At 43.2% G+C, this 25,385-nt stretch overlaps 2 protein-coding genes across 3 annotated transcripts; both read right to left on the bottom strand.

Annotated features, from left to right (window-relative positions):
* Positions 1-2,244: 2,244 nt before the first annotated feature.
* On the bottom strand, positions 2,245-13,773 carry KIFBP (kinesin family binding protein). 2 transcript variants are annotated; one of them, XM_040071638.2, is made up of 7 exons: positions 13,416-13,773; positions 10,953-11,051; positions 7,822-7,901; positions 7,523-7,706; positions 6,352-6,436; positions 4,487-4,599; positions 2,245-3,768 (listed from the first exon to the last, which is right to left on the bottom strand). In XM_040071638.2, the coding sequence occupies exons 1-7, from the start codon at positions 13,758-13,760 to the stop codon at positions 2,890-2,892; spliced, it is 1,785 nt and encodes a 594-aa protein (XP_039927572.1). In that variant the 5' UTR covers positions 13,761-13,773; the 3' UTR covers positions 2,245-2,889. The 2 variants fall into 2 exon arrangements, with proteins under 2 accessions (XP_039927572.1, XP_039927573.1); XM_040071639.2 differs by having other exon boundaries at positions 4,487-4,596.
* A 430-nt stretch (positions 13,774-14,203) lies between these two features.
* On the bottom strand, positions 14,204-25,317 carry LOC120756117 (nucleolar RNA helicase 2-like). The gene is made up of 15 exons (XM_040071883.1): positions 25,225-25,317; positions 24,841-25,110; positions 23,644-23,719; positions 22,541-22,719; positions 21,309-21,426; positions 20,477-20,662; positions 19,652-19,797; positions 19,247-19,396; positions 18,203-18,364; positions 17,526-17,645; positions 16,988-17,061; positions 16,083-16,242; positions 15,381-15,515; positions 14,952-14,996; positions 14,204-14,451 (listed from the first exon to the last, which is right to left on the bottom strand). Exons 1-15 carry the CDS (start codon positions 25,315-25,317, stop codon positions 14,284-14,286), a joined length of 2,082 nt encoding a protein of 693 aa, XP_039927817.1. The 3' UTR covers positions 14,204-14,283.
* Between the last annotated feature and the right edge of the window lie 68 nt (positions 25,318-25,385).

The following is a 25,385-nucleotide window of genomic DNA, read 5'->3' as shown; positions in this document are numbered from 1 at the left end:
GACAGCTTTGTAGGGAGACAGAACAAGGTTCCTTTCACAAAATACTGAAGCACAGCACAACCCTCCCCATCACTCCCATTTTATAACACCTACCATATCTCTAGCCAGCATAAGAATTAAGTGCTATAATTAAACCAAAACTGGTTTTGATCAGACCAAACCACTTCTCATGAGTGTTGCACGCTATTTGAAGAAGAACGCTGAGGTTATAGCTCTGATGTCACACTTGACAGGAATTCTGCACAAACTTGGACTTCTTGTAAATCTCGCTGCTTTTTGCTGGCTAAGGAGAAAGAACTAGTAGAACAACAAAAAGGAGGTTTCGGTTGTAAGATTTTTTTGCTGTACAGAAAGGAATAGAAACACAGGTTAAACAGAGTTCACAGGAACCTAATCTTCAATTAATCTTTGAAATAAATGCCTGACCTCACACATACTTTACAGTTAAAACTCAACATTCCTGAAGGGAGCTTTGCTGCCTAATCCAACAAGCTCCCCACCTCCTTTTTTTCTTTCTTTCTTTCTTCTTTTTTTTTTTACTAAATACACAATCTTACATAAGTTAATTTTCTCAAATCATTGAACAAACAGGAATTATTCAAAGGGTTTGCTTAAAAAGACATGCCTTGAAAGAAGCACAGCATAGTACTTTGTGCTGAGCACCTGATACAGTGCAGTCTCCAATAATAAAATATAATTAGCTGGCAGAAGCCTTGAACATTTAGTCTAGGAGATGAACTGGCATAATTTGTTTCTGAACTCCATATGCATTTATATGAAATGTATTTTTTAAAAAAGCTGGAAAGCCAAAGTGTTCTCGGTATCTTCAGAGGAGAGAGCTCTCCAAGCCACAGAGCCAATCACAGATTGTGCTGAAAAATCTCTGAACCTTCTTGTATCTTTCCTAACTATGGACCTACTCCTAGGTCCTGTCTGCTGAGCTCTCACTGTGGTTTTGGTGGCTTCAGGGCTCTTCTCTGCGCGCCTGATGATGGTTAAAATGGATACATCAAATGTTGAAAAGAGACACATCTGATGGTTAAAAAGGATACATCACCCTGCATTCATTTAGCTTTGCAGTTAGCTGCAGGTAACTTTTCACACCTACTTCAGACCACTACTTGAATTTGAAGGGAAAAAGGATTTTTTGTGCTAGGATAGCCCAAAAGTTATCCTCCTCCAAATTACAAGAAAACTAATGATGAGGCAGGCAATCCATGCTCTGCAAAATTTGCTTAAAGGCAAAAGTATAGAAGGAAAAAACTCAAACAACTACTCCAAACACATACTGCTGCCTTTTACTTGAAAACGAAATTAAAAGCTACTAGAAAAAATATGAACCTTTTATTTTGTGGTAAAAGTGCACACTAGCTGTAACAGAAATCAGACAAAAACAGTGTGCAATACAGCCTGCTAAGAAATGTTTCACTGAGAAACTAGGGCTATCTTACTTTCAGGCCACAGGAAAATCTGAATCAAAGATCTGACTGCAGAAACGAAACTCCTAGAGGCTGACTAGACAATTATTTAGTAAAACAGAAAGAACATACACAGGCACGTGCACTCACTCTCTCCCTGATTCTACAGGCACACAAGTAGCTGGTCTAGTTTTGAGTTTTGCTGCTGCTCATTTCCAGCACCCATTTGTTGGCCTATTTGTTTGTGGTCAGCAGTCCAGCTTGCAGAATTCTCTGCAGAAGAGATTTTCACCACACATTTGAGATGAACATGCTTTCCCCTCACACTCTTTAAGCAAATGTGATGTTTCCACCTCAATTTCCAGAAGAATCCAGTTGTTTTGACTATTCTCCTTCAATGCCCTCTAGTGTTGTGAAGATCTTCCCACCCCATCACCACGTCAGTGGTAAGACTGCACAAAGTCACATCCTCCTTTCACTTGTCCCATGTCCCCTGGCCCCTCTGGCCATCATCTCCTATTCTACAGCTGGACCATGTGCTCTGCCTGTATTTCATCTAAACCAACTTCAGAGAGATCCAAATTCCAGCTCCTGCTAAAGCAGCACCTGGGCTCTCCGAGCAGCACAAGATAAGAAGCCACCCATGGCATCAAGCTGTATTAGGCAAATGTCTGGAGCACTGGAGCACAGGACCTGGAACCTGTGAATACTCTACGGTGCATCAAGAGCAGGGTACCTCCTCCCACCACAAAGAAAGTTGCTGCTTTCTTGCTCTGGCTTCTGGCACTACAACTGCTCGTGTGTTTTTATTGAAGACACTCATATGGAAACACTTTCGACAACTATTTATTTTGGCCAAAGTTAAAATGTATTTTATATCTTAGTAAGACACAGGAAACAGAATTCCAAGGACTCTAAAGAAACACTTAGCCAAGCTAGTCCATTTATTGAGCCTCTATCAACTAGGTTTTGATTAACAAGGGAAAAGAACAAGCAACATACAAAATAAATACTGAAAACAAGTTCCCTTCACATTGGGAACAATAGGGACAAAGGTTAGAAGAGATAAAATGCATTCTAGTTGGAAAAACGTGCCTCAGGTTTATCAGAAAAAATTTCTTAGAGAAGAAGATTCTCTTAAAGGAAACTATTTTCATACAGCACTACACTTAAAAACTGAATCATACACCAAAGAAAAAGCTGTGAGGGAGAAAAGGTTTATATTTACATATAGGACACAGTACAAAGCATTAGCTGGACCTATACTTTACATTTAGAGTTTATACCATTAGTGAGGGTGAGCTACGGACCAGGAGAGCTCTGAGCTTTTCACAGGGTTACACTAGTGCAGGCTCTAGGTGGATGTCCCTGCAGACACCTTACTTCTATCAATCAGTACAGGAGAAGTGCCACAGCCCTGGCTTGGACAGGTAACTGTTCTGATAGTGCCCACTGCCTCCAAGGCAAGTATTTATACAAATGAAGACAGCTTTGTTCTTAGCCTCTCCATGCTTGCTGGAAGAAGATTCACCATCTCCTTACTGAGTTCTAATTCAGTTTCAATGGCAGGGACAGCATCTGGATACTTCTCACAATAGTCTACCAGAAATGTGTAATATTCCAATGAGGTCTGCATATTTTCCAGTTGCTTTTTGCTATCTGAAGTAATAAGCTTACCATATAGTCGTGCAATATGAAATTTAGCCACCATTGCAGGGCGAAGAACATCTTCCTCGAGTTTTTCAGGAAACACCTTATCAGGGTTCCTCAAAGAATCCAAGAAGAGTTCATAATATTTGATCGCGAACTGAGCCAGAGAATTAATTTTTTTAACTGTGTGCGAGTCTAGTTTCTCTAACCTGTTACCAATAGCTACCTTTAAATCCATCATCTCATAATAGGTGTCAGCTAGTTCACACTGAAGCTGCCTACAGATCAGCAGGTAGTACTGGGGGTTCAGGTCTGCATAGATTGGCTCCAGCATGTCTATTCTACGCTTGTGCATTTTGCAGCGCCTCTCATAGTCTTCTTCAAAAAAAGCAAGTACCTTAAACAAAGCACTGTGATCCTGAACAATTTCAATGTGGTCAGTAACATAACCATCAACCTGAAAGAACTCTTTTGCTTCCTGAACATAGTTCTGACCAACCAGGAAGATTTCTCTGGCTTCTTGAAAATCTAAAGGATATACGCTGCTCACTTTCTCCTCCATGGCTAAGACAGAGTCACATATATCACTTGTCCCAAAAAGGACAGCTTTTTTCCTGCCCTTCTCTTTTTCATCCTCTTCTTTTTTCCTTTGGGCTTTAAGTTCCAATTGCCTGTCTGGATCCAGCTCTCCTATGTTATCCTGAAATGAGAAAGCGTGCTAATTAAAAACGAATCTGGCTTATAAAGAGAGACTTACATTGAATCATTTTGAGTCATCTTTGAAATATAAACTAGTGAGCAACAAGATGAATGAGAAATCCTTGATATATGGCCTTGTATTAACAAAAGAATCATGCAAATTACATTATCAATTCTGAAAAGACATAAAATTAAGGTGGTTTAGTCTCCCTAGCCCGTGTGACAAAATAGCCAAAGGAATAAATGTTAAAGGTTCTGCTTCACAAAGCGTTCCAGCAAATGCTGGTTTAAACATCTGAAGAAATACTTGAACGAATTAAGCAAGCTAAATCAAATCTGAATTAATCAAATGCCTGAATGAATGAACATCAGCACAGAAAACTGTTGCATATTAAGGCAACGTACTTACTAGCAGTCAAATAAGAAGGAATCTGTCAAATCAAGCTGCAAGAAGATACAGCAGAGAGGAGGAAGATTTGTGAAGTTGCTGTAAAAGCAATGCACTGATCACTCTACAGCGTTGATGCCCTATCTGTGTTTACTCTTAAGGGCTGCGTTTAAGTCAAAGCATACCATGAAACATATGCTACACTTGTTTTGTTCACTGAGCAATTGCTTATTCCATGTTACCAACTGCAAATCGATTCCTCTTGCAAACATCAAAGCAGACTTAGCATGCTGTTAGACAATGACAGCTACAGAACAGATTTTTTTGTTACCTCAAGCAATTTTCGAGCGCTTTGCAGAAGATTCAGGCAATACTTAATCCAACACCTTGCAATTTCAGCTTTTCTCTCTGGAAGATCCTGTTGGTCTGGCTCTGTTTCATCTGCTGAATGGACATAAACACATAAAAACTTTAAGAGAAGTCCAACACATCGGCGAGACCCTCAGTGTTACATGCAAAGAATATACTTGTATTTAATTTTCCTTGTGGTTACACAGAAACATGCTCCCCATGTTAGTTTATATAATAGTTCTGTAAACTGTCATTTCTGGTAGAAATCCATAAACATTAAAATGGATTTGTCACGTGTGAATTCTGGAAAATAAATAGATCATAATGTATCTTTTAAAAGACCTTTCATCTTCAAGGTGTTTTACTGGAAAAGGTTTCCAGATCTCTTTGTAGTAAGAGAAAGAATCAGAATAATTCATTTTCTGAGTTTCAGCTGTCTGCCCAGTAGTTGTTTCTGAGGATAAGGGCATTTGTATTGCAATGGGCCCCAGACTTGCTACCATAAAAGGGAACAAAATAGGGGAAACTGCCTTTGGTTAAGCTACCTGGTACAAACATAGAATTTATTAGCTCTACAACTTCTGTATTTTTCTCCCTGAAGTCTCCTCACCACCATAAATAGCAGCACTGCTGATGTCTTAAGATAACATTTTCATAAACCAAACAGATTTCAATGAAAACTCATTTCCCAGTCTCTGCAGCAGTGGGTTAGCTGAACAATGAGAGGACAATCCTACAGGACAGCAGCACTTCTGGTCACCAAATAAAAAGCCAACTTCAGACTCAGACCCACTGCTGTAATCTTTCATTACAGCAAATCCATTTCTTATTTAGGAATTAAGAACTGTTGCTAATCTAAGAAAAGGCACATTTATTAATTATGTCTATGTTAGTTTATATTCCAATTAACATGATAAAATGAATGTGCTTGAGAATGGCCAATGCTGACTGTATACTGGTCTTTCTGTAAGTTAGAACCCTCTGCAAGTCCACAGTTCTCTGTCCCATGAAAAGGAAGGGGAGGTAGGATAAGCAATTATTCACCAAAACAAACAGGATTATCACTACTCCTATGTGGTGCAGGAAGAAGTCAAGATAGAACTCAGTTGACTCATACTTGCTCCCTCTCCACAAATTAAAGCTCTATCAACTCGAAGCTTCCACTTGCCCAAGACAGACATAAAGGGGTGTGCTGCAGATAAGCAAAGACCAGGCTGAAAACAGAGCACTGACACTATCATGGAACCACAGGTCCGTAAACTAGGGTCAGTTCTCTAAAAGTTTCTTCTACTGCTATTCACACTTGGACTGCCAAGTTGTTCCTTTGCATCAATGCCCAAACAGCAGCTACAACTCCCAAAAACAGCCACAGCTGCAACATCTAGCAACAAAAGGCAAGACCTTCTGGATTTGGGGTTTTAAAAGCTGCAGTTTTGCTCCCTCTTTTAAAGCTATTCTCAGAAAGCATCTGGTTTGGTTCACTGAATGACTGCCCTCTGATCACCGAGGCAAACTGCATTTTTAACACATGTACAAAGTCAAATGGATGAACAGAGACATTGCCACCATTGAAGTGGATATTGTTTTAAATTTCACTTTTACTCTGGTATGCTTTCTGAAACACCAGAAACAAGCACTTGACTTTCTCTCACAGGGTCTACACGTGGCCAGTCTTGAGACGTAGTAGCAGTCGCTTTCCAGAAACATTCGACATTATTGAAAAATATTTTAGAAAATTATAACTGGGGTAAGTTTTGTACATGTTGTTAAACTTCAATTTTAAACATTAACACATAATGATGCTTAATTCACAATAATTTTATTCAAAACTTTTTATAAACTTACCGTCTTCAGCAGATGGCACCTGTCCAGCTTGGCTAAAGATGACGCTGGCTGCTGCAAGACAGTGTCGAGCCTCCATAAAGCATTCCTGAGAGAAACAGAGCCGCATTTAGCACTGGTGTGAGCAGCTCAAGCACTGCAGTCACTTGGCCAAACCCCTCACCTCAGAGAGGGAGCATACATAAGCACAAGGGAAATGACAGAACTGAGAGGCTCCGGAGCATATTCCCCAGCGCTGGAAGAAAACACAATCTTCCCACACCTACCACTGAATACAATATTTTCTAATTGTTTTTTCTGTACCACAGCCACAGCACCAAGCCTTTCCTTTAATACTGGCTATGCACACTGAACGTTCTGACTGTTCTGCTCTCTGCTGCTCTGGCTGCCCTGAGGTGAAGGAAGTGATGCCTTGTGGCAAACACTCTCGCAGGGTGCTGGTGGGAACAAGGTGGACATACAAGTCAACACCGTGAGTCTTTACCCATATTTGGCAGTGCACTGTTAAAGAATTAGTGCTATCAATGCACCAAAAATATATGGAAATTAGGAGTGTCTAATGAAATTAGCATTAACTGGCTTAGGTAGGGCAGGAATCTTTTTAAGCACCAGAAAAGAGCGTCTAAATAGCCTGGAATATAGAAATTCCTAAATAAAGCTGAAGCACTTCTTAACAGTAGATTGTTTAGAGTCAACATGTGGCAAACAGCTACCAACTCACATATTCACTTTAATGCTCACATAGGTTCAAACATGCTAAGGTACAAAGGACAATAACTCATAGTAAACAATAAGCTATACCTTGGCCCTCAGATGCTTTTTGTTTTCAAACTTTATTGTAAGAGAATAATACAAGAAAGAATTTTAAATTAAATTATTATAACCCTAAAGTTTACTTAGGAACATGACATCACATCATTAACCGTAGAGCTTTTCTGATGTCTACACCAGTGTTCATCTTCCCCGCTGCCATTGCAACACCACAGGAAAGCCACCGCGTCCTCTTCAGAAAAAAACTGACAGATGCTTCACGTCAGAAGACAACTTGTGGTTTTATAGGTGCACATTTTCAATTCACCTTGGAGCCCTGTCTCAAAGAACTGTTTAAACAACTGCTTTAGCTGGCAGTTCCCTTAATGGTACAACTACAGCAGAAAAGCGCTGGATATATTACCTTGGAGAGATAGTACTGTGACAAAGTGGCAGCATTGCGTGCCCATTCTACTGGGTAGTAGCCACAGTACTCGAGCTGTCGTTTCAGAGTTGTGTGGCAATACTGAGCAGCCTTCTCAATCATCTCCAGGTGCTGGTACACTTGTGCCAGGTAGTACAGAGTATGCGTGTAGGCTTTTTCAAATCTAGAAAAAAAAAAGTCTCTTTAGATTTCTTTTTTCTTTTCCTCCCTAAATACAGTCTCATAATTAAAAAAAAAAAAAAGGTAATAATATTGTAAGTAGGCTGCTTAACACCCACCTTTTGGATCTTTCTTGGTCTGTGAGTTTTTCTTCTTCTGCCATGAAATGTTCACTGGGATCCAGGGGAGGATTTCCATCCTGCAAGGGTACATGACACATTCAGCAAACTACATTTCTTACTCTGTGGCGCAGTGCTCCCTCTCCTGGCTGCACATCTTCACCATTTGTCAATCCCAAATTCAACAAAGCTTCGCATAACCCTTCTCAGTGCCACATCTCAGGAGCAATTCCACAACACTCAGGAGATTTAGAGGATTAAAGTCACAATTCCACACAGAATGACAAGGTTCACAGCTTGTAGGAGACTTCTGCTTATGTACTTGAAAGCACTGCATGCTGCCTGCACTCAGCGAGACACTCAGGCAGGACTCCACTGGGCGTCTTTATTTTGTACAATAACACACTGGGTTTTGAGGCATCAATTTAATACCAAGCATGCCTTCAAGTGTGAAATATTCGTTTGCCCAGCTGCACTGATCAGTAGCAAGAAAACATCCTGCAGGAAGTACTGCAGAGAAGATGAAGTGCAGAGTGCTCAGCAGAGCTGCTGTGAAGACAAACTGCTGTAAAGGGACTCAGTATCCACGAGCTGGCAAGATCATTTCCTCAGACGGAAAAATGAGACAACGCGCAATGTCTTTGGAGGATGAAGCTGCTAAACCTTCCTATCAGGCATAACCTACATGCAAGTTATTAAATGTGGTAGTTCCCATAAAGAGAAGCACTTTTTTGCTCTTTAAACCACGAACTCTGTCAGAATCTTTACACGTACAACTATACACCTTTTGGCATTGCTGTATCCAAACCTGCCTTAAGACAATTGTCAATAATGTTACCAGACAGCCCACAGGCAACCCCAAAAGATTAACGTTTGCTTATGGCAGAGCTTTATTAGCCTGTGCTTATCCCGTTTCCTTTGCAATTGTGAATAACTTCAGGTGCCAATCTAAAACACTTCAAATGAAAGCATCTTTTAAAGAGAGCTTTTCTCCCATTACACGGTGCATCCTGGAGGGTGTGTCCAAGGTGTCTGCCGACAACAAAGCCTAGGTTAGTATGCAGCTTCTCTAGCCCTTTCCTAACCCCGTTTCTTCCTTAGCCCAAGCGAAAGCAAGGCAATGAATAAAAATCAGTTCCAATAAATACTTTCCGTGAGTTAATTCAGACTTAGCCAGGAGCAAGGGCAGAGAATACACTCACTTTACAGGGAAGAATACATACTGTGTTTGTACTACTTCTCATTAAGAATCCCTGAACAGACTTGTTTACTTGCTTTTAATGGAAGTGTTTTACTCATCTTAAAAAATGAACAAATGTACCTGAAAGGGACAGTGACAAATAAACTAAAGCATGTTTAACCTGCCAGAGGCATGTAGATTTTTGTATATGATCTTTTAATCTACAGGCTTCTGTTTAAACCTCTTTAGTTTTTAAGCAGTGAATTTATAATTCTTCCTCTTGTTTTCTTTAGATACAAATGCTCTAACAAGATTTGGAGTATATTCTGAAAAGACTAGAGCTATTCCTGCAAAGAAAAGAACTGAAATGACACAGTAAGCAAAACTCTTGCCTCCTTCATATACCTATAGATCTATCTCTGATCTCAAGCCTTATGCCTTTACTTATCCTCAGAAAGAGCTCTCTAACTCTCCTTTCTAAGTGGACTTCATTAGCCCAAGTTCCTCGCCTTGGTTTTGCTTTAGGGGGAAAACTACTCTCTGCAATTTGTAAATTAATTAGACCCAGTCAGTAAAAAACTACTGACTCCCTGACAGGAAGGCATCCTGATAGGCTAAAAATGGGGAGTGTTAAAAAAAGTATATTCACATATTTATAATTCGTGAAAGACAAATGTTGACATCATTGTATAAATATGTAGTTTCTTCTAAAAGAAAGACTTAAAGCATAGTTATGTTTGATTACATAATGCCTTGAACTGAAAGTGGCAAATAATGTTGGGGAAAAAGGTGTGGCAAGCGAACACCATGTAGGTATAACCCTAGTCAGGCAGCAAAGCTCCAGAAGAAATATTCAGTAACCACTACTAACAGAAACAAAGTTTCAGAGAAGTCTACAGTGCAAATGTAAAGTACCTGGCAGCACTTTAATCCACTATACCATAGTACCAGTTTAATTTCATAATCACTGGAGCAAGCGGCAGAAGCTTTTGGAAGTCATGTGCTAGCTAGAGCTGAACATCAGGAGTTAATTAGAGAGTGTGTAGAGAGATGCAGCATCTCTGGTTAGCCCAACTGATCCAGGAAATAAGCTGACAAGCTTTTCAGCACAAGGGGGGCTTTCTTCTAGATCCACTACCTCTCCTACCACTGTAGGCCAGCACGGCTGCAAAGGTGGAAAGGGGCCAGTAACCAGCCAAGAAAGACTTGCCCATTCTAAAAATCTCCACAAGTGTAATCGGTACTCTAAGTCAACTTCACGGTAAAACCTGAACTGAACCTGGAATTTCATGAAACTAAGGCCTGTCCAACATATTCAGCTGTCCTGGGACACAGTTACTGCTTCTTGCAGGCCACAAATGTTTTTAGCTCGCTCCAGAACTGTCCCTGAGGCAAGTCAGTGTAGGAACAGCTTTGCGAAGAGCTTAAAAATAGCACAAGGGAGTCTTTGTAGGATACACAGCAGAATCCACAGCTCAAAAGGTTGTTTAATATGCATGAGAGGGTTAGCTGTCTGTGAGATTGTCCTCTTGGATATGGAACTAAACTACTTGCCCCTGCAAAACACTGCACAGTCAGAGCATGCAAATATTAATTTTGTTTTCTTTTCCCACTGAAAGCGATGGACATTTTTATTGCATTTCCAAGATCAGATTTAATAACAGTCCTCATTAAAAACCAAACTCTACCAGGCATCAACTTTGGATTATTAAAGGGCTTTCATAAGGGACCATTATTTTGAGCAGAATTATTTTCTATTTTGAAATTAGCAAATAACGCTCTAATTTGCCTTGTCCCATATTGCAGTACAAGTCGCATCCCTTGCCAAAAGTATCACAGCAGCCAATATAAAGCACAGAAACACAAAATTCCATTGCATGTTTATTTCAAAGATTACTTAACCTGCCAGTGGCACATGAAAGCAAGACCTGCCATGATAATAACACGGTACCTCTTTCATGTATTGATTATACAAGGCTTCTGCAGATTCCAAGTAAGTTTGTGCAGTTTCAATTTCATCCCTCTGAGACCACAGGATCCCCAGATTGTTCTAAAGGTAAAAGAAAAAAAAAAAAGTCACTTTCCATTTACATTACACATTCTTTTCCAAACAACTGATCAGTCTTCATCCTTATATATGTGTGTTCCAGTAAAATGGATTTCAAAACCCAGAAATTGTGCCCACACCTTTCACTGTGTGTTGCTCCAAAGGGGGGGGAGTGTTCACACAGCAAATTTCACATTAAAAAATCACTCACAGTCCTTCTCTGTTAACTCTGCTTGATAAGGATTTGTGTGTTCAAATAAAACACTGTGGGCTAACAGAGCTTTTTCCAGAGTATGTTCTGCATCCAATTCATGCAGCTTTTTCATCACATACAAATATCATAAAAAGAGTCAAGAAATCAGAAATTTCTTAACACAACTCCATGGAAAAAAATTAACAGGAAAAAAATATGGAATGAATGCCCATATATTTTCAGCAATGGAAAGAGATAAAAAGCACTTCATACAAGTTATAGACTACTGCCTTCAAATTTAAGTTAAATCAATGTACATAGGAACTTACTCCACCTATGAACACAACTTTGACAAAAAGTGCCTCTAATTTTATTAGTAAGATGAAAGTGTTAATCTATGTCTGATGTGCTAATTTAAATCCTAGGCAGTGCTGTTACAAAACTCAAGAGGGCTAAAAAAAAAAAAAAAAAAAAAAAACCAACCCAAACCTTCAAAATAATTAGAATGTGTAGTTGTGTGCCAGCCCTGTGTCCCTTTCAACTCCATTCTCCTATTTTTATAAGAAAGCGCATCACATGTTGTTTATGAACTGAAACACTTTGCCGAAGGCCAAGCAGTGGAACGGACCAGATTGCATTAGACAGAGACTGGGAAACACAATCTTCGCAAAAGCTCAGAAATCAGAAGCGGGGCTAAAGAAAGAGGCCCAGCAGGAAAAAGGAATGCCTCTTCTTACAAAACAGCAGTCAGAGCCGTGGCAACACGCGCCAGACATCGCAGCAGGTGAAGTACTGCCACTGCTAACAATCGTTGCTTTTCAATCAGAAATGGTTTAAATGAAGTATTCAAGCCTGTTACAGCCCTTGGGACCGAGGGCTCATTTCCCAGCGCTGTGTTCAGCTCCACGCCTTAGGACAGCGCGACGTAGCAGCACACCCAGCACTGCTGGACCACAGCACCTCACGTGCACAACAAACTTTATCCTGCTGCTTCCTGAAGGCCCCGAAACAGCAAAGCCCATGCAGACTTTGGGCTAACAGAGAGAAGAGCTGCTTTCCAGCACACCAGTTCAGAAGAATAGTGGAATCTGGCCCTGAGTCACAAGAGCCACATCTCCGCAGGAACAGGTGAGAAGATATTACCTTATTTCAGCTGGAGCAATCTCCTTACCTTACAAAGGGTAACAGATTTGTAGCAGTATATCCAAACCCTCACACTGAAGGACAAGGAGCAGATGTAAGCGCACTGTTCAGACAACCCAGCTAATTCAACCAGTGTTAAGACAAGTCATCCTTTCACTTGCACCTTTCCACGTCAGCTCATGATTCCTTGACATTTTGATGAGGAAGCGCTGTGGAACTTTCTCTAATTAGGGCAACCATTTTTGACAAAGATATCTAAATAACTGCTCTGCTCCCTGTAGGGTCTAGAGTCAGATACCGAAGATACCTAACTATACACCAGCTACTATGACAGAGCGAACAAGTAAAGGCCCTTCTGTGAATCTTCATGTAGCAAGAACTAATTTTGATAACAGTGTTCCCTTCTTCAGAATAATGAGAAAATATTATTACTTCAAGCACCAACAAAACTGTATTTACCCATCTGTGACAAAATGTAACAGCTTAAAATACAACAGGCAATGCTGAAAAAAGCAAACAATTTATCATTTCAGGATAATACATCAATAAAAGCATCTCCCAACGTCACTTTGACAACCAATGACTTAAGGAATGGCAAATAAAATCTGGACGTAGTGAGGCATTTTTTGGTATTTTTCTAATTTATTCTTGCACAGCTCTTACAAGTTTTGTCTGTCTTTCCAGAAGAGCACACTGCTCTGTCAACAACCAGTTTCTGTGAGAACACATCTCCGATGCTCTGCACACCCAGAAGCATCAGCAGGAGGCTCAAAACCAGTAAAGCCCCCCCCTCCAACAGCCACCACCTGCGAATGATTCCTTCAGCAAGAACTGAACGCCAGGGCAGCCGTGTTTATCACGGCTAAAGGAGCAGAACCTGTCAGGACGCGGCAGCCCACTGCAGAGACCGCCCGGCACAAGGCCCCGCTCCGCCGGAGCCCCCCGCCCCACGGACACCCCCTGCGGCACAAGGCCCCGCTCCGCCGGAGCCCCCCGCCCCACGGACACCCCCTGCGGCCTCCGCAGCCCACCTGGGCCTGGATGTAGAGGGACACGCAGTCCGGGGAGAGGCGGTGCGGCTCCAGGAGCTGCGTGCAGCGCTGCAGGTGCTCCTCGCCGGCCGACAGCTCCTCGGTGTCGGTGTGGTTGACGCCCAGCTCGTACTCCAGCACGGCCCGCCGCACGGCCAGCACCGCCTCGCCGCCCTCCTCGGCGGCGCTCAGCAGCTGCTTCACCTCCTGCAGCAGCGCCCGGGCGCTGTACTTGGAGCGGTACGGCTCCGTCTCGGGGTCCTTGAGGGACTCCACGGCCGAGAGCGTGCGGGCGGCGCGGAACTTGTCGCACACCGCGGGCCACCCTCCGCCCGCCGCCGCCATCTTCCCGCGCGCCCGCCCCGCCTGACGCGCGCGCCCCGCCCCGCCCCGCCCCGCCGCCATGGCCGCGCCCCTCAGGCGGCGCCGTGAGGGAGCGGCGAACGGGGGCGCCCCGAAGCACAGCGCAGCGCCGGCACCCGCGAGAAGCGCTCGAGGAAGGGTGCTCAGGGCCTCATGTCCAATTTTTCTGAAAAAAAATTATTTTAGGACCCGATTTTTTAACGCTGTCGAAGAGACAAGGTCACTGTCCACGTTCGGATGAATTTTGTTCCCTCGCAGTGCTGAGTTTCCAGGCACGCTCACTAGGTCACAGATGCCCTTACAGGCAGCAGCTACTTCGCTGGCCAGAAAAAAAAAAATCTCCCAAAACACCCAGTCATTTCAGCAAACATGACTTTTGCCATCCTCAAAGACAGACTGCTCTATCAAGGAATAAAGACAAAGAGGAGTGTCTAACAGGCTTTTACTGTCTCATAAAATTCAGCTCAGTCCCATTATCTGTAGCAGAGGTTCACCGAGTGTTCTGTTAAAGTCCCCGATTTCCACTCTTGAACCAGCTGTTTCTCTTGAGGTCTCCTTGCCTGCTGTTTCCGAACCTGGAGAACCCTCGTCCCGCCTCCTTGGGATATTCTTCCAGCTCAGGCAACTCACTTGCCACGGACAGCTGCCAGCGCCGCGTGTCCCTCCACTGCTCCTGAAACAAGACCAACGGAACCCGGCTTCATGTGCCTGCAGCGGGGCCCAAGGTACCCGGAGCAGCATCAGAAGCAACGCTGAATGCAAAGACATTTCTAGACAAATCCCAGCCCTGTCAAAACAGGCCATTAGATCCCCCTTGGAGACACTCACAGTCCTGGGACAAAGGATAAACAATCGCAAGGGACAAGAGGGAACGAAGTCGACAAAAAACTGGTGAACTCTCAAATACACTGGAGAGACCAAAACACAGACTAGCCAAAGATCACAGATTTTTGTTTAATGAAATCAGGTAGTATCATGGGAATGGAAATGAGAAGCAGCATGGCAGGGTATTTTCTAATGGCTATGCTGTGTTCTTTCTAATCACCCCGTTGCCTACGTAAAATCCTTATTAAACCACCAACCTCCCAAACCACCCCATATTCAATCTTATATGGCAGTTGCCACTTTTCAAATCACCAGGTTTTAAAGCCAGCTCTGGCTACACAGACATACCTGTATATTACTCAGTTCATCAACAGGGATATCAAAGCACACGCCCTAACAAAACAAACAAAAAGAAGAGGCACAAATTTACAATGAAAGAATAAAGGCCTCAATAACCAATCCCACTAAATATATTAATTATGCTTTTTTTCTAGGAGGCAATTCCTGCATTATCATTTAGGAGTAATGTTGCTAAAAAGTCTTTTAAAGCACTCGACTAATATCAATGCCTTTTTTTTTTTCTGATAGCATATGCAAAAACAGCATACTCATGATAGGTTACCATCTCCTGATAAATGAGATTGAGTAGGGACAGTGCAGTACCAACATTCCGTACCAGTACTTCAGAACTCCAGCCTCAATCCCTGCACAAACTAGCTACACATGAACACACCCAAAGCCCCAAATCCCTTCATTCCCAAGGCTGGCCCATCTTACCATCTTCCCCTTGAGGAAACACATTGCAGACACTTTGTTATCGACTTCCTCCCCGAGCTGCTCCTTCAGCCCCCGCCAGGCATAGCCCATGGTATGCATCTCTATGGAACACTTCAACACCATGGTCACAAAGCCCTGCAGGAAACAGAGAAAAATGTTCAACAGTGCTCAACCTGGTCAAACCTACTGCTAGAAAACAGAAAAAAAACCCCCCGAATGATACAAGAATCACAGTTCAATCACACAGTAGGTCCGAAACTGTGTTACCACACAGTGACCTGGGCCACATTCGCCCTAAACGCATTAGAAAAAGGAAGTGCTGTACTTTTCAAGATCTCTTTGAGATCAGGCAATCACACGTTATCCTTGCAATATAACAAATGTAGAAGATTCCTGCTAAGGGGGAACTACAACAGCACAAACCAATCTATTTGCTTGTAAAATGTCTTTAGTGCTCTCTTAGAGCATCAAAGTCTCCTGTCACTTCAGTCTCTGAAGAAATTCCTTGAATTTTCACAAGAAAATTTACTGATTTCAAGTTTCTCCTGGGAAGCGATGATTTCAGCTAGGGAACAAGCAACACAGCAGGAGCCTGGGGGTAACAGCTATTCAAAACCCCCGCTGAAAAAGCCTGGAAAGGAGATGCCACACAGCCTGGACACATGCATCCATACTTGTTACCACAGGTGAACCATGACTTACAGCTGTTGAGTTGAGCAGGGAGCGCTGCTGGATGTGAGCTGCCCCAGAAATGTGTGCCAGGGCTGCAGCCAGGGCAGCCACCGCCCCCTTCTCATCTATCAGCTCTTCCGCTGATTTTCTGAAGTAGTCTACTGCAGAGGGAGGAACGGCCTCCAGCAACCTACAGTTACAAAATGGGTTGAATGAGATAAGAAAAGGCCATCGTGAAGTGCAGCCGTATTTAAGACATACCCTAAACTGGTTCTTTCTGAAAAAGACATGAGGGAAAAAAAGACAGGAAACTAAGAACAGCTACTTCTGTAATGGTATTTCTGGTACAACAGCACCCCCCATCATTCTTCAGTACACAGTCAATCCAACACCATGCCCATCATCTGCTTTATACTGGTCAAATCCTCACTCATTACAATAAATCTGCTTCAAGGTGATTTCCACCACAGGGGCAGCAAATGCAAACAGAGCTGCATGAAATAAAAGCCACAACCCTCAGAAATTATACAAAGAAACACAAGGCAGGGCTAACACACCCTCACAACTGCAGGATAACTCCTCATTATACCAAGTATTGCTTTTTGCGCACAGCTTCCACATCTGAGCAGACAAAAATCAGTTTCCCCTCATGACAGTAATTCCCTCTTCTGTCATTGACTTCTGATTTTATAAACAAAGGTTAATTTTTTGCAAAAACTTAGAGAACTTTATGTCCTATGAAAAGGTCTATGTTCAGCACACAGAGATTTACTGATAGCATCTTATGTTGTCTGTACACAAAGCAGCTGACTTCTACAACACGGGCAAAGCCATCCTCACATACAGGCCTGATCCCATAAACTTTGCATTAAGCTCTAAACATCTAGAGTAACAACATCTCTAAACCTTTTTTAAGAACAGGCAAACAAACTTACTTTTTGGCATCACTACTTGAAGCTTTAATTACATCTGTAGCAGAAGGAACGCCTACACGCTTAAAGGTAATACCCTGAAATCAAGAAAACAAATTAAAGGTATTTTCAGCAGTCTACAACTCAATCCTGTCCAAATCACATTACTGAGATCTCTACTTACCGTTTGCGAGATTAACATACTCTTTACTAAGTCATTTCTAAAGCTAAAATAAAGCTTTTAAGTTCCCAGCTTTGTTAATCTGGAGCTACTTTGTGCAGCCTGTGATGCACAGCATGTTCTGCCTCATGCATTCCTGTCCCAGCTTGCCTGCTGACATCCACAGAGGACTGCCAGCACGGGAAAACTCAGGCAACGCAAGAACAGGCCGATACAGAAGCATTTACAAACACCAAATATCAGCAGTTCAGGCCTACTAGTCTATGGGACTGGAGAGTCCCATTCTGGACTCAACAACCCATGATTACTAAGCCTGAGAGTGGCAGGGTCCCTTTAGGAGCTGATTAATTTCCTTAAGCAGAGGTCTGAGGTACAACTCACCGCTTTGTGCTCAACTTGTTTCAGAAGATCTTCTTCTCTTCTCTGAAATAAACAAATGCAGATGCCGGTCCGGCCAGCTCGACCTGTGCGTCCAGAGCGATGGATGTAGGAATCAACATCCTTCACAAATTCAGATCAACATGAGAAAACCCTATGTTATTTCAACTGCTGACATTTCAGATTAAACACGAGCTAAATTCAAATTCAGAAGCTAAAGGACTGACACATTATGTGTTTGGACCCAGACTTATAACTACACATAAACCACTTAGGTTTGCATTTGCTCCCCCACCCAAAGTATGCTGCTCAACTTTAACAAACACTGCTGACAGACATTTTAATTTTTTAAAATAAAAAGCTCCACCTGAGTTTCAAAAGATGAAGAAGGCAACAGAAATATCTTAGAATTTTTATGAAACTCAGCAACATTCAGAAAGAATTCAGAAAAGTTGCACAATGTCAAAACCTATCTTATGAGTTTCCAGAGTAAACAAACCCAAGACTTTAATCAAAGCTCAAACTGTAAAACTATAACTACAAAATTTGAGGCCTGGTATTTACAAAAAATCCACCTAATTTGTGAAATGGAACAGAACATACTTCTGATGAAACAGAGAAATAACCCACTATTCTGGCACAAGAAAGATTAATAGTTTTAGTGTCTTCTAATAACTTACTTTTGGTGGTGAGCACTGTATAACAAGGTCAACTTCAGGAATATCCAAACCACGGGCAGCTACATTTGTTGCAATCAGCACTTCAAACACACCACTTCTGAAGCCTTTCAATGTAATTTCTCTCTGCTTCTGTGGAATGTCACCATGCAAGGACTGGGCATCCTGTCAGTGCAACAAGCAATCAACATGACATTTAATGGGAGTCCCGGCTGCAGCATCTAAATATTAACTGCAAACCCCAAAACACTGTGCAGACCAACAGAAAAATAATTACATAGCTGATACCAAAGAAATATAAAAGCATCTCACTACTTTCTTTGGGATTTACTGGGTATTACAAAAGCAGCACGGCCAACAGGCAGAAATTACTGCTGCAAGTTTTTTATGTGGATGGTATATGAGATTTCTCTAATACAAAGTAAAACATGTATTCCCACCACTACTCGCTCTCCATAAATCAGCATTTATTATCAAACAGGATTTTCTCTGGAAAATATGCAGCACTTTTCCTTGCTTTCAGAAAAAGGGCGGTAATTCAAGCAAGCACAGAAGACCTGCTCAACAGATCACCTACATTCCAAACCAGCTCTTAGCAAACCTTCTAAGGGCAACAAGAAATTTCATTCTACCATCTTAGTTGGATTTTCGTGAATAACTGTTCAAAGACCAAACTCCTATTAAGAGATGGGAATCCACAAAGCACACCAATATAAGATGGGACATGTCCATTACACTAGCTCCTGTTTCTTACAATTACTACTATCTCCTGATTGCTCAGCACAGGCTGTGTATTTCCTATTGATCCGCGTCCCGCACAATTTTAAAGCCAAAGGAATAAATTCATAATCTCTGTAGAGGTTATTTTAATTTCAAATTTAAGAGGATATTTTAATTTCAAAGTTCAATTCTTAGAATTCAATTCTCTCACAAGTCTTAAAGCAACCCAGAGAACCAATCTTCTCCACACAGTTGCAACCTCCTATTTATTTCAGGGCATTCGACCCCTGACGATCCCAGCCACTGCTCTCTGCTCAGCCCCTGTACCTGCTTGAGTGAAGCATTCATAGCCAACTCATTTGCCTCCTTTTTGGTCTCACAGAAGACAATGGTCCGCCCACGGCTGCCACTGTAGACCTGAATGATGTCCCCAAGAACTCCTGCTCTCTGAGATGAGCGACACTGTATAGCCAAGTGCTGTTTGGGAAAGAAACAAGAAACCTGTGTGAAATCTAAACCACGCACAGGTCTGGCAAAATGAACAAAAAAAGCATTTTAATTTTTTTAAGCTTGCAAATGACAGCCACCACATGAAAGCTTTGCGTACGAAATCTGTGTGTCAACTATGTGAAAATTCACTCCATATGTCCATTTATAAAGTCAATGCATAACCCATTTTATCAAGGCCACTTGCTTTCAGGACCTGCACTGCTCTGCAGCAGAACAACTCACTTCCACAGTTGTGGCTGTCCTTTGAGTCTTCTTTCCAATCAGGTCAATCTGCTCATACTCTTCTCTCATGTATTTTTTCGCTACATCATAAACCCATCGTGGACAAGTTGCAGAAAACAGCAGTGTCTGCGGGTTGTTCTCGGAGCCTGGAAGGAAAGGCCATTGACTTCAGACATCTCAACAGACCATGACACTTGAGAACTGATAAAAAAGCAAGAGAGGCTCTCACACTGACAGGTTTTTATGTGCACTAAGTCTGTACTGGATATGAAGAAACACTGCCATCAGCTTTTAATGCCTTTCAAAGCCATAGTGATCAGTCTCGCTCTTAGTAAGCATTGAGATTTCTATTTCCAGTAATTCAAGCCGTTTCAAAAATTCTGGCATCAGTGAAATGTGGCAAGGAGCTTCACACATTAAAATAACCTCCTTCTGCTCCGTACCTGGTACCTGACAGCTTTGCTGAACACCCACTGCATCACAAAAGAGCAAATACTCCCTAGCTGTCAGCTGTGTGTGGTGACGAGTGTACAGTCAGACCATAACCCTAACCCTCTGCTCAAGTCACCTCTCTCAGGACAAGGAACACTAGGGGCTTAGGGAGTTGGGTTTGCTGCTTTTTCCCGTCTTTTTTTACTCCACTCCTGCCAGAGATGTCACTCTAGCCCTTCAGCCTTCTGTCACCTCTCATTGAACCTTTTCAATTCTACCTTGCCCTTTTCTAGCATCACACAAAGAATTTAACTTAGAGGTGCACCAGTTGTTTTTAAAGTAGCGTGTGTTTTCTGCATTGTCCCCTACTCCTCTCCCAATGTCCAAGTTCACCTTTCTTATAGGACGATCCCAAGATTTCTTCCACTTGTTCAGCAAAGCCCATGTCTAACATGTGATCCACTTCATCCAAAACAACGTGCTTCACGCTGGACAGCTGCAGCTTGCTGTTCTGAATGTGGTCTTTGATACGGCCAGGAGTTCCCACTAGAATATCGATGCCACTTTTAAGGAGATCAACTGGAAGACAGAGAAACAAGGACAGTGTCAGACTGCTACGAGACGGCATGATAAAAAGTTAGCAATACACAGCAACACTTCTCATTTTAGAAGCAAAATGCTGCTGCCCTTTAACCTCAGAATAAAGCACAACATCCAAAGGTAACAGCACAGAAGTTAACTGCAGTCCTAGCTGCTCTGGTCAGGAGTACCAGCCAAACCTCACTAAAGTTACAGAGAAATACACCGATTTCCAAGCAGCAATCAGCTGACATTAGAAACCTTCAGAGCTTTACTACATGGAAACACTTCAGTTTTCCTGCTAAACTTTGTCACAGCCAGCTCTGGAGACACACAGAGCTGCAGGCACATACATAGCTCTCCTCTTTTCATGGACTGTCACCCAGTCCCTGTCTATGTCCACACAAAAACGCAATAAAGAAGAAATTCCGAGGACACTTCACAGAATTACAAGCATTCTTTTCCACAAAGATTTACTAGAATGAAAATAATTCAATACAGGCTGTGTGCTTCCTCTGAAAGCCAGGACATTTGAGTTGCTGACTGAGCTCAAAGTCTGAGGGGGCAAAAAGCCCATTTTTACTTATGGAGTGCATTTGGACAAAGTCAGCTCCAATCCATTAGCAATTCCTTAGCAGTTACTTACGCTGTTCGTAATATGGAGTTCCTCCATAAAAACAAGCAACTGACAGTTTCTTTGTGAAATTCTTGAAGTCTTTGGCTACCTGAATGGCCAGTTCCCTGGTTGGGACAAGAACCAGCACCTGAAGGGAGAGAAAAACAGGCAAAAATGCAGCTGTGCTTGGGAGAAGGTACAGGAGAAAGGAGTTTACTTCCTGTCAAACAGCTTGTACTCCCAACACTTGTTGCAGAGGTGCCCAGCTTCCCACCATCCCAGCAATATCACCATTCCTTGCCACCTGGCACCTGCACAAGGAGCCTCAGAGCCAGCAAGAGGGAAAAAGGGAAAGTGCTACGCAATAACTGAGACAAGAACAACAGACATTTTCTTTCTTATGTTAGAGCTAGATAAAGGACTTCAACATTACCAAGGGCAATGAAGGTGCAGCTCAGCATTAAAGGGCAGGACAGTTGCTAAATGTGGTGTAGTAAGATTTTAGAAGACACACAGCATGATACACTCCAGCCATACATCCTTCCTTTTCTCCACCAACCTGCCTTCCTCCAGTATCTACCCTCACCCTCAACATTTAAGAATGAATCAATACAACCAAGAGCTGAATTCATCTCTTAAAATCTTTCAGCCAGTAAGATTTTAAAATTACCATCGCCTTTACAGTTAGGAAAACAAAAGGATAAAGCAGGCAATGGATCTGCAGACTATATACAGTTCTGCAGTCTAATGATAAATATATATACTGCAATGCACAGGAACAAGTATCTGATCACGGGCATCTGGTTACCAACTCCATCTCTGGTAAAACGCCACTTGCATCTCCTGAGAATGCAGGCATGAGAGAGGGGAGAAAAAAAACCCCAAAGCCTTCAGTTATAACCATGGAATTTACAGTGAAAAACAACCTCAGCGAACAGAGCCAAGTCCAGCTGACTCAAACATCACCTCAGAAGAGGCAGGGGACTGACCCCCAAAGCTGCATGCTACGTGCCTAAGGACAGCAGCCTGACAGTTCCTTAGACCCTGCTGTAATCCCGTTTGCCCAGACACAAAATGTGTCATTACTGTGATGGTGCAAAACTGTCACACACTATCTCCTGATCTGAGCACAGTATTCAGCATTACAAAAACCAGTAAAGGACAAAGAAGTCCCCAACGAAAAACCCCAAAGCAACAGTAAAATCACTTTCAAAACCCGCCATGCTCTAAGGTTTTGGTGTAAACCCGTAAGTGTAAGCTACTTTTGGTGCACGGCCTCTTCTCCCATCCTGTGCGACGCTCTGAAGTTTTTCAATCAGTGGAAGAGCAAAGGAAAGGGTTTTCCCAGTTCCTGTTCGCGCTTGAGCGATGACGTCTTTGCCATCATATATGGGCTGGAAAGTTTTCACTTGCACAGGGAACAGGTATTTTACACCTCGAGCTGGAAGACAATTGAAAGAGGTTTCACTACAAGGTGAACTAACAATTAGAAGCCCTTATATATAAATTGCCCAAATATGAATACCTCAAATCATGTACACAATAGAAACTGCAACTTAGAAGAAAACCATGTATCTTTATGTTTTATTCCTACTCTAGATCAAAAGATATTCCACCCACACAGTGAGTGTCGAATATCCACGATGAAATAAAATCATCTTTGTGATGTACAGTTTCAGACAACATGAGAGGAAGGAAAAACCTCCACATGTTTTTTCCTGATACAGCTCAAGATTTTGTGGTAGCTGGGTTTTGAAGGCAAGAAGGTGATGGAGTTTGTTTCAAAACATTCTAAAACTTCAAAGAGATTTTGCACAGTGGAAGTAGAACAACCCATCCAAAAGAAACTTCAGAGCAAGGAAGACACAACACAATAAGGAGAATTTTTCCCAGCCAACAAGAATTGCACATCTACCCAACAGCAATTCCTTCCTCAACAAAGCTAATCACAGAGATACAGAAATGCCCCAAACAGTGAGAATAACTGTAGACAATCTGTTGAAAGGCAAATAGTCTTCCTATACAAAACTCCATTAGGCTTGCCTAAGAAGCAATACTGTAGACAGCAGACAGAGGGGCAGAAGATATACAGAATGATGCTGACGAGAAATGTGTCTCTAGAATGTGCACCTAGGAATAACCACTCCATGATGAATAATCTCATCTTAATGCATCTGAAATTGAACAAACTAGAAAACTTTTTTCTACTAACAACAGCAGCTTCTCTGAATCCAGTGAGTGCTCACGTCGTTCTTACCATAGAAATGTAACACAATTTAGGACTATCTACCCTTAGGTTATGCAGGTAACCGAGTGCAATTCTGAACAAATGTTTACAGAAATCTCTTTTACCATATAAACTAACCTGTGAGAAGTTTTATAGTGTTTTGTGTGAGAGGAAAATTAGAAAAAGCGCCTTCTTTTGCTTCTTCTGTCAGCTCCTAATAGGATAAAAAACAAACAGGAAAAAGACTTAGTAGCCCTTCAAGATGAGCATAGAACATACCCTACACAATCACTCAATAAAAGCTGTGCATTTGTTTTACAACCACAGTTTAACCACATACCTTCTTTCTATTCAAGAAAAAGAAAACCCTTTTGATATAGGCCCCTGTACATACATGCTCGGCAAGTCAGGAAATGGAAACTATTTGTCAAAAATCTTAATTTATTACAGTCCACTGAAACCACGAGAAAACTGTTTTTCACAACAAAACATATCTGGTGTCACAACTTTCTGTGCAAAACAGGATTTTCTCTATAGATGGGGAAAAGGTGTACTCCCTCTGTGGTACTCCTTGCAAAGATCTTTGAACTTTATACACGAGTAAATACTTAAAACACAAAATTTGGTTTTTACTTCAGACATCCAGTAGGTCACATCGTTACACCTGAGGTACAAAAAGCACTCCCTTGGTTCATGTTCCCACCTTAGACACAAAACTACTCACAGAAAGGCCCTACACAGGGCCCCCGTGCACGTCTGCCTGAGAATTGGGAATTAATGAGCATAACTGTGGCTTTCCATTACAGAACACTTTGCCAGTTCTTCCTCAAAGGTGCTGCCATCAGAGTGAGAAAGCACCGTCACAGCACAAAGCAAGGCAAGTTTCTGGGACGGTGGCTGCCTGCGCAGCGGGGTAAACCTTTGTGCTGCGGGACACAGGCTAGGACACGAGGAGTAGCACACTCGGAAACCGCTCCCTTAGCCAGCCGGCCTCCCCGCAGGACCCGCGGCACCCCGCGCTCGGCATTTGCAGGGAGGGGCGAAGCACGTGGAGAGCAGCCCAGCCTCCCGCACGGCCCGCAGCCCGGGCGGGATGGAGCACGGTGCCGGGCGGGATCAGAGGCAGGATGCCCGGCATTCCCGATGCCCAGGACCAAGTGCCGCGCATCCAAGGCGGACAGCGGCAAAACGCGCCCACGGCAGATGCCCCGCGCTGCCACCCCGTCCCGCAGCCCGAGTCTCCACACAGCGCGCAGTACGCGTTATTAGGCCCACCAATTACTAGCAGAACGTTAATGACCTGAGACAAAGGCTTTGCTGGCAGAACATTCCTACCTCGGCGTCGCCGTCCGGCTCTCCGGCAGCCGGGGATGTCACGCTGCCGCTCACAGCGGAGGAAGATTTCACCGCGCGCTGGGACGCGTCGCTCTCTCCGACCAAACCATTGCTCTTCTCCTTGACTTTTTTCGTCTTCTTGGGCACGGGGGGCTCGAAGTCGCCGTCCCCCAGCCCGCTCTCCTCGGGCTGCGCCTGCTCGGCCTCAGCCTTACCGCGCCGCTTCGCCTTCACCTGCCGCTTCACCTTCTTCTCCGGCGTCTCCTCCTGCTGCGGGAAAGCCGCGGTCACTCGGAGGGAAGCCCTTCCTCCCTTCCTCCCGCCCGCAAGCCCCCCGAGCCCGTACAAAATGGCCGCACCCGCGGCCGCACGTGGCGCTCCCACCTTGACCTTCCTCCGGCGGCCGCGGCGCAGCGACTCCGCGGCGGCCGGCGCCTGGGGCTCTGCGGGGCCGTGCTCGGGCTCGGCGCTGGGCATGGCTGCCGGCCGCTCCTCCCCGGCAAGGCGCGCGGGGGCCGCGCTGCTACCGGCGCCGGGGCCCGTCT

This window comes from Hirundo rustica, chromosome 8 (assembly GCF_015227805.2).
Source record: "Hirundo rustica isolate bHirRus1 chromosome 8, bHirRus1.pri.v3, whole genome shotgun sequence".
Classification (NCBI taxonomy): domain Eukaryota; kingdom Metazoa; phylum Chordata; class Aves; order Passeriformes; family Hirundinidae; genus Hirundo; species Hirundo rustica.
This window is presented reverse-complemented; position numbering and strand designations above follow the sequence as displayed.

Coding starts and splice junctions, on each gene's coding strand:
- KIFBP (XM_040071638.2), bottom strand. CDS start 13,760: ATGGCGGCGGCGGGCGGAGGGTGGCCCGCGGTGTGCGACAAGTTCCGC. Junction 11,052..13,415: donor CCCTCTACATCCAGGCCCAG/GTGGGCTGCGGA, acceptor TTTTACCTTTAG/AACAATCTGGGGATCCTGTG. Junction 7,707..7,821: donor GACCAAGAAAGATCCAAAAG/GTGGGTGTTAAG, acceptor TTTTTTTTCTAG/ATTTGAAAAAGCCTACACGC.
- LOC120756117 (XM_040071883.1), bottom strand. CDS start 25,317: ATGCCCAGCGCCGAGCCCGAGCACGGCCCCGCAGAGCCCCAGGCGCCG. Junction 25,111..25,224: donor GCCGCCGGAGGAAGGTCAAG/GTGGGAGCGCCA, acceptor GCTTTCCCGCAG/CAGGAGGAGACGCCGGAGAA. Junction 19,397..19,651: donor GGACAGCCACAACTGTGGAA/GTGAGTTGTTCT, acceptor TTTCCCAAACAG/CACTTGGCTATACAGTGTCG.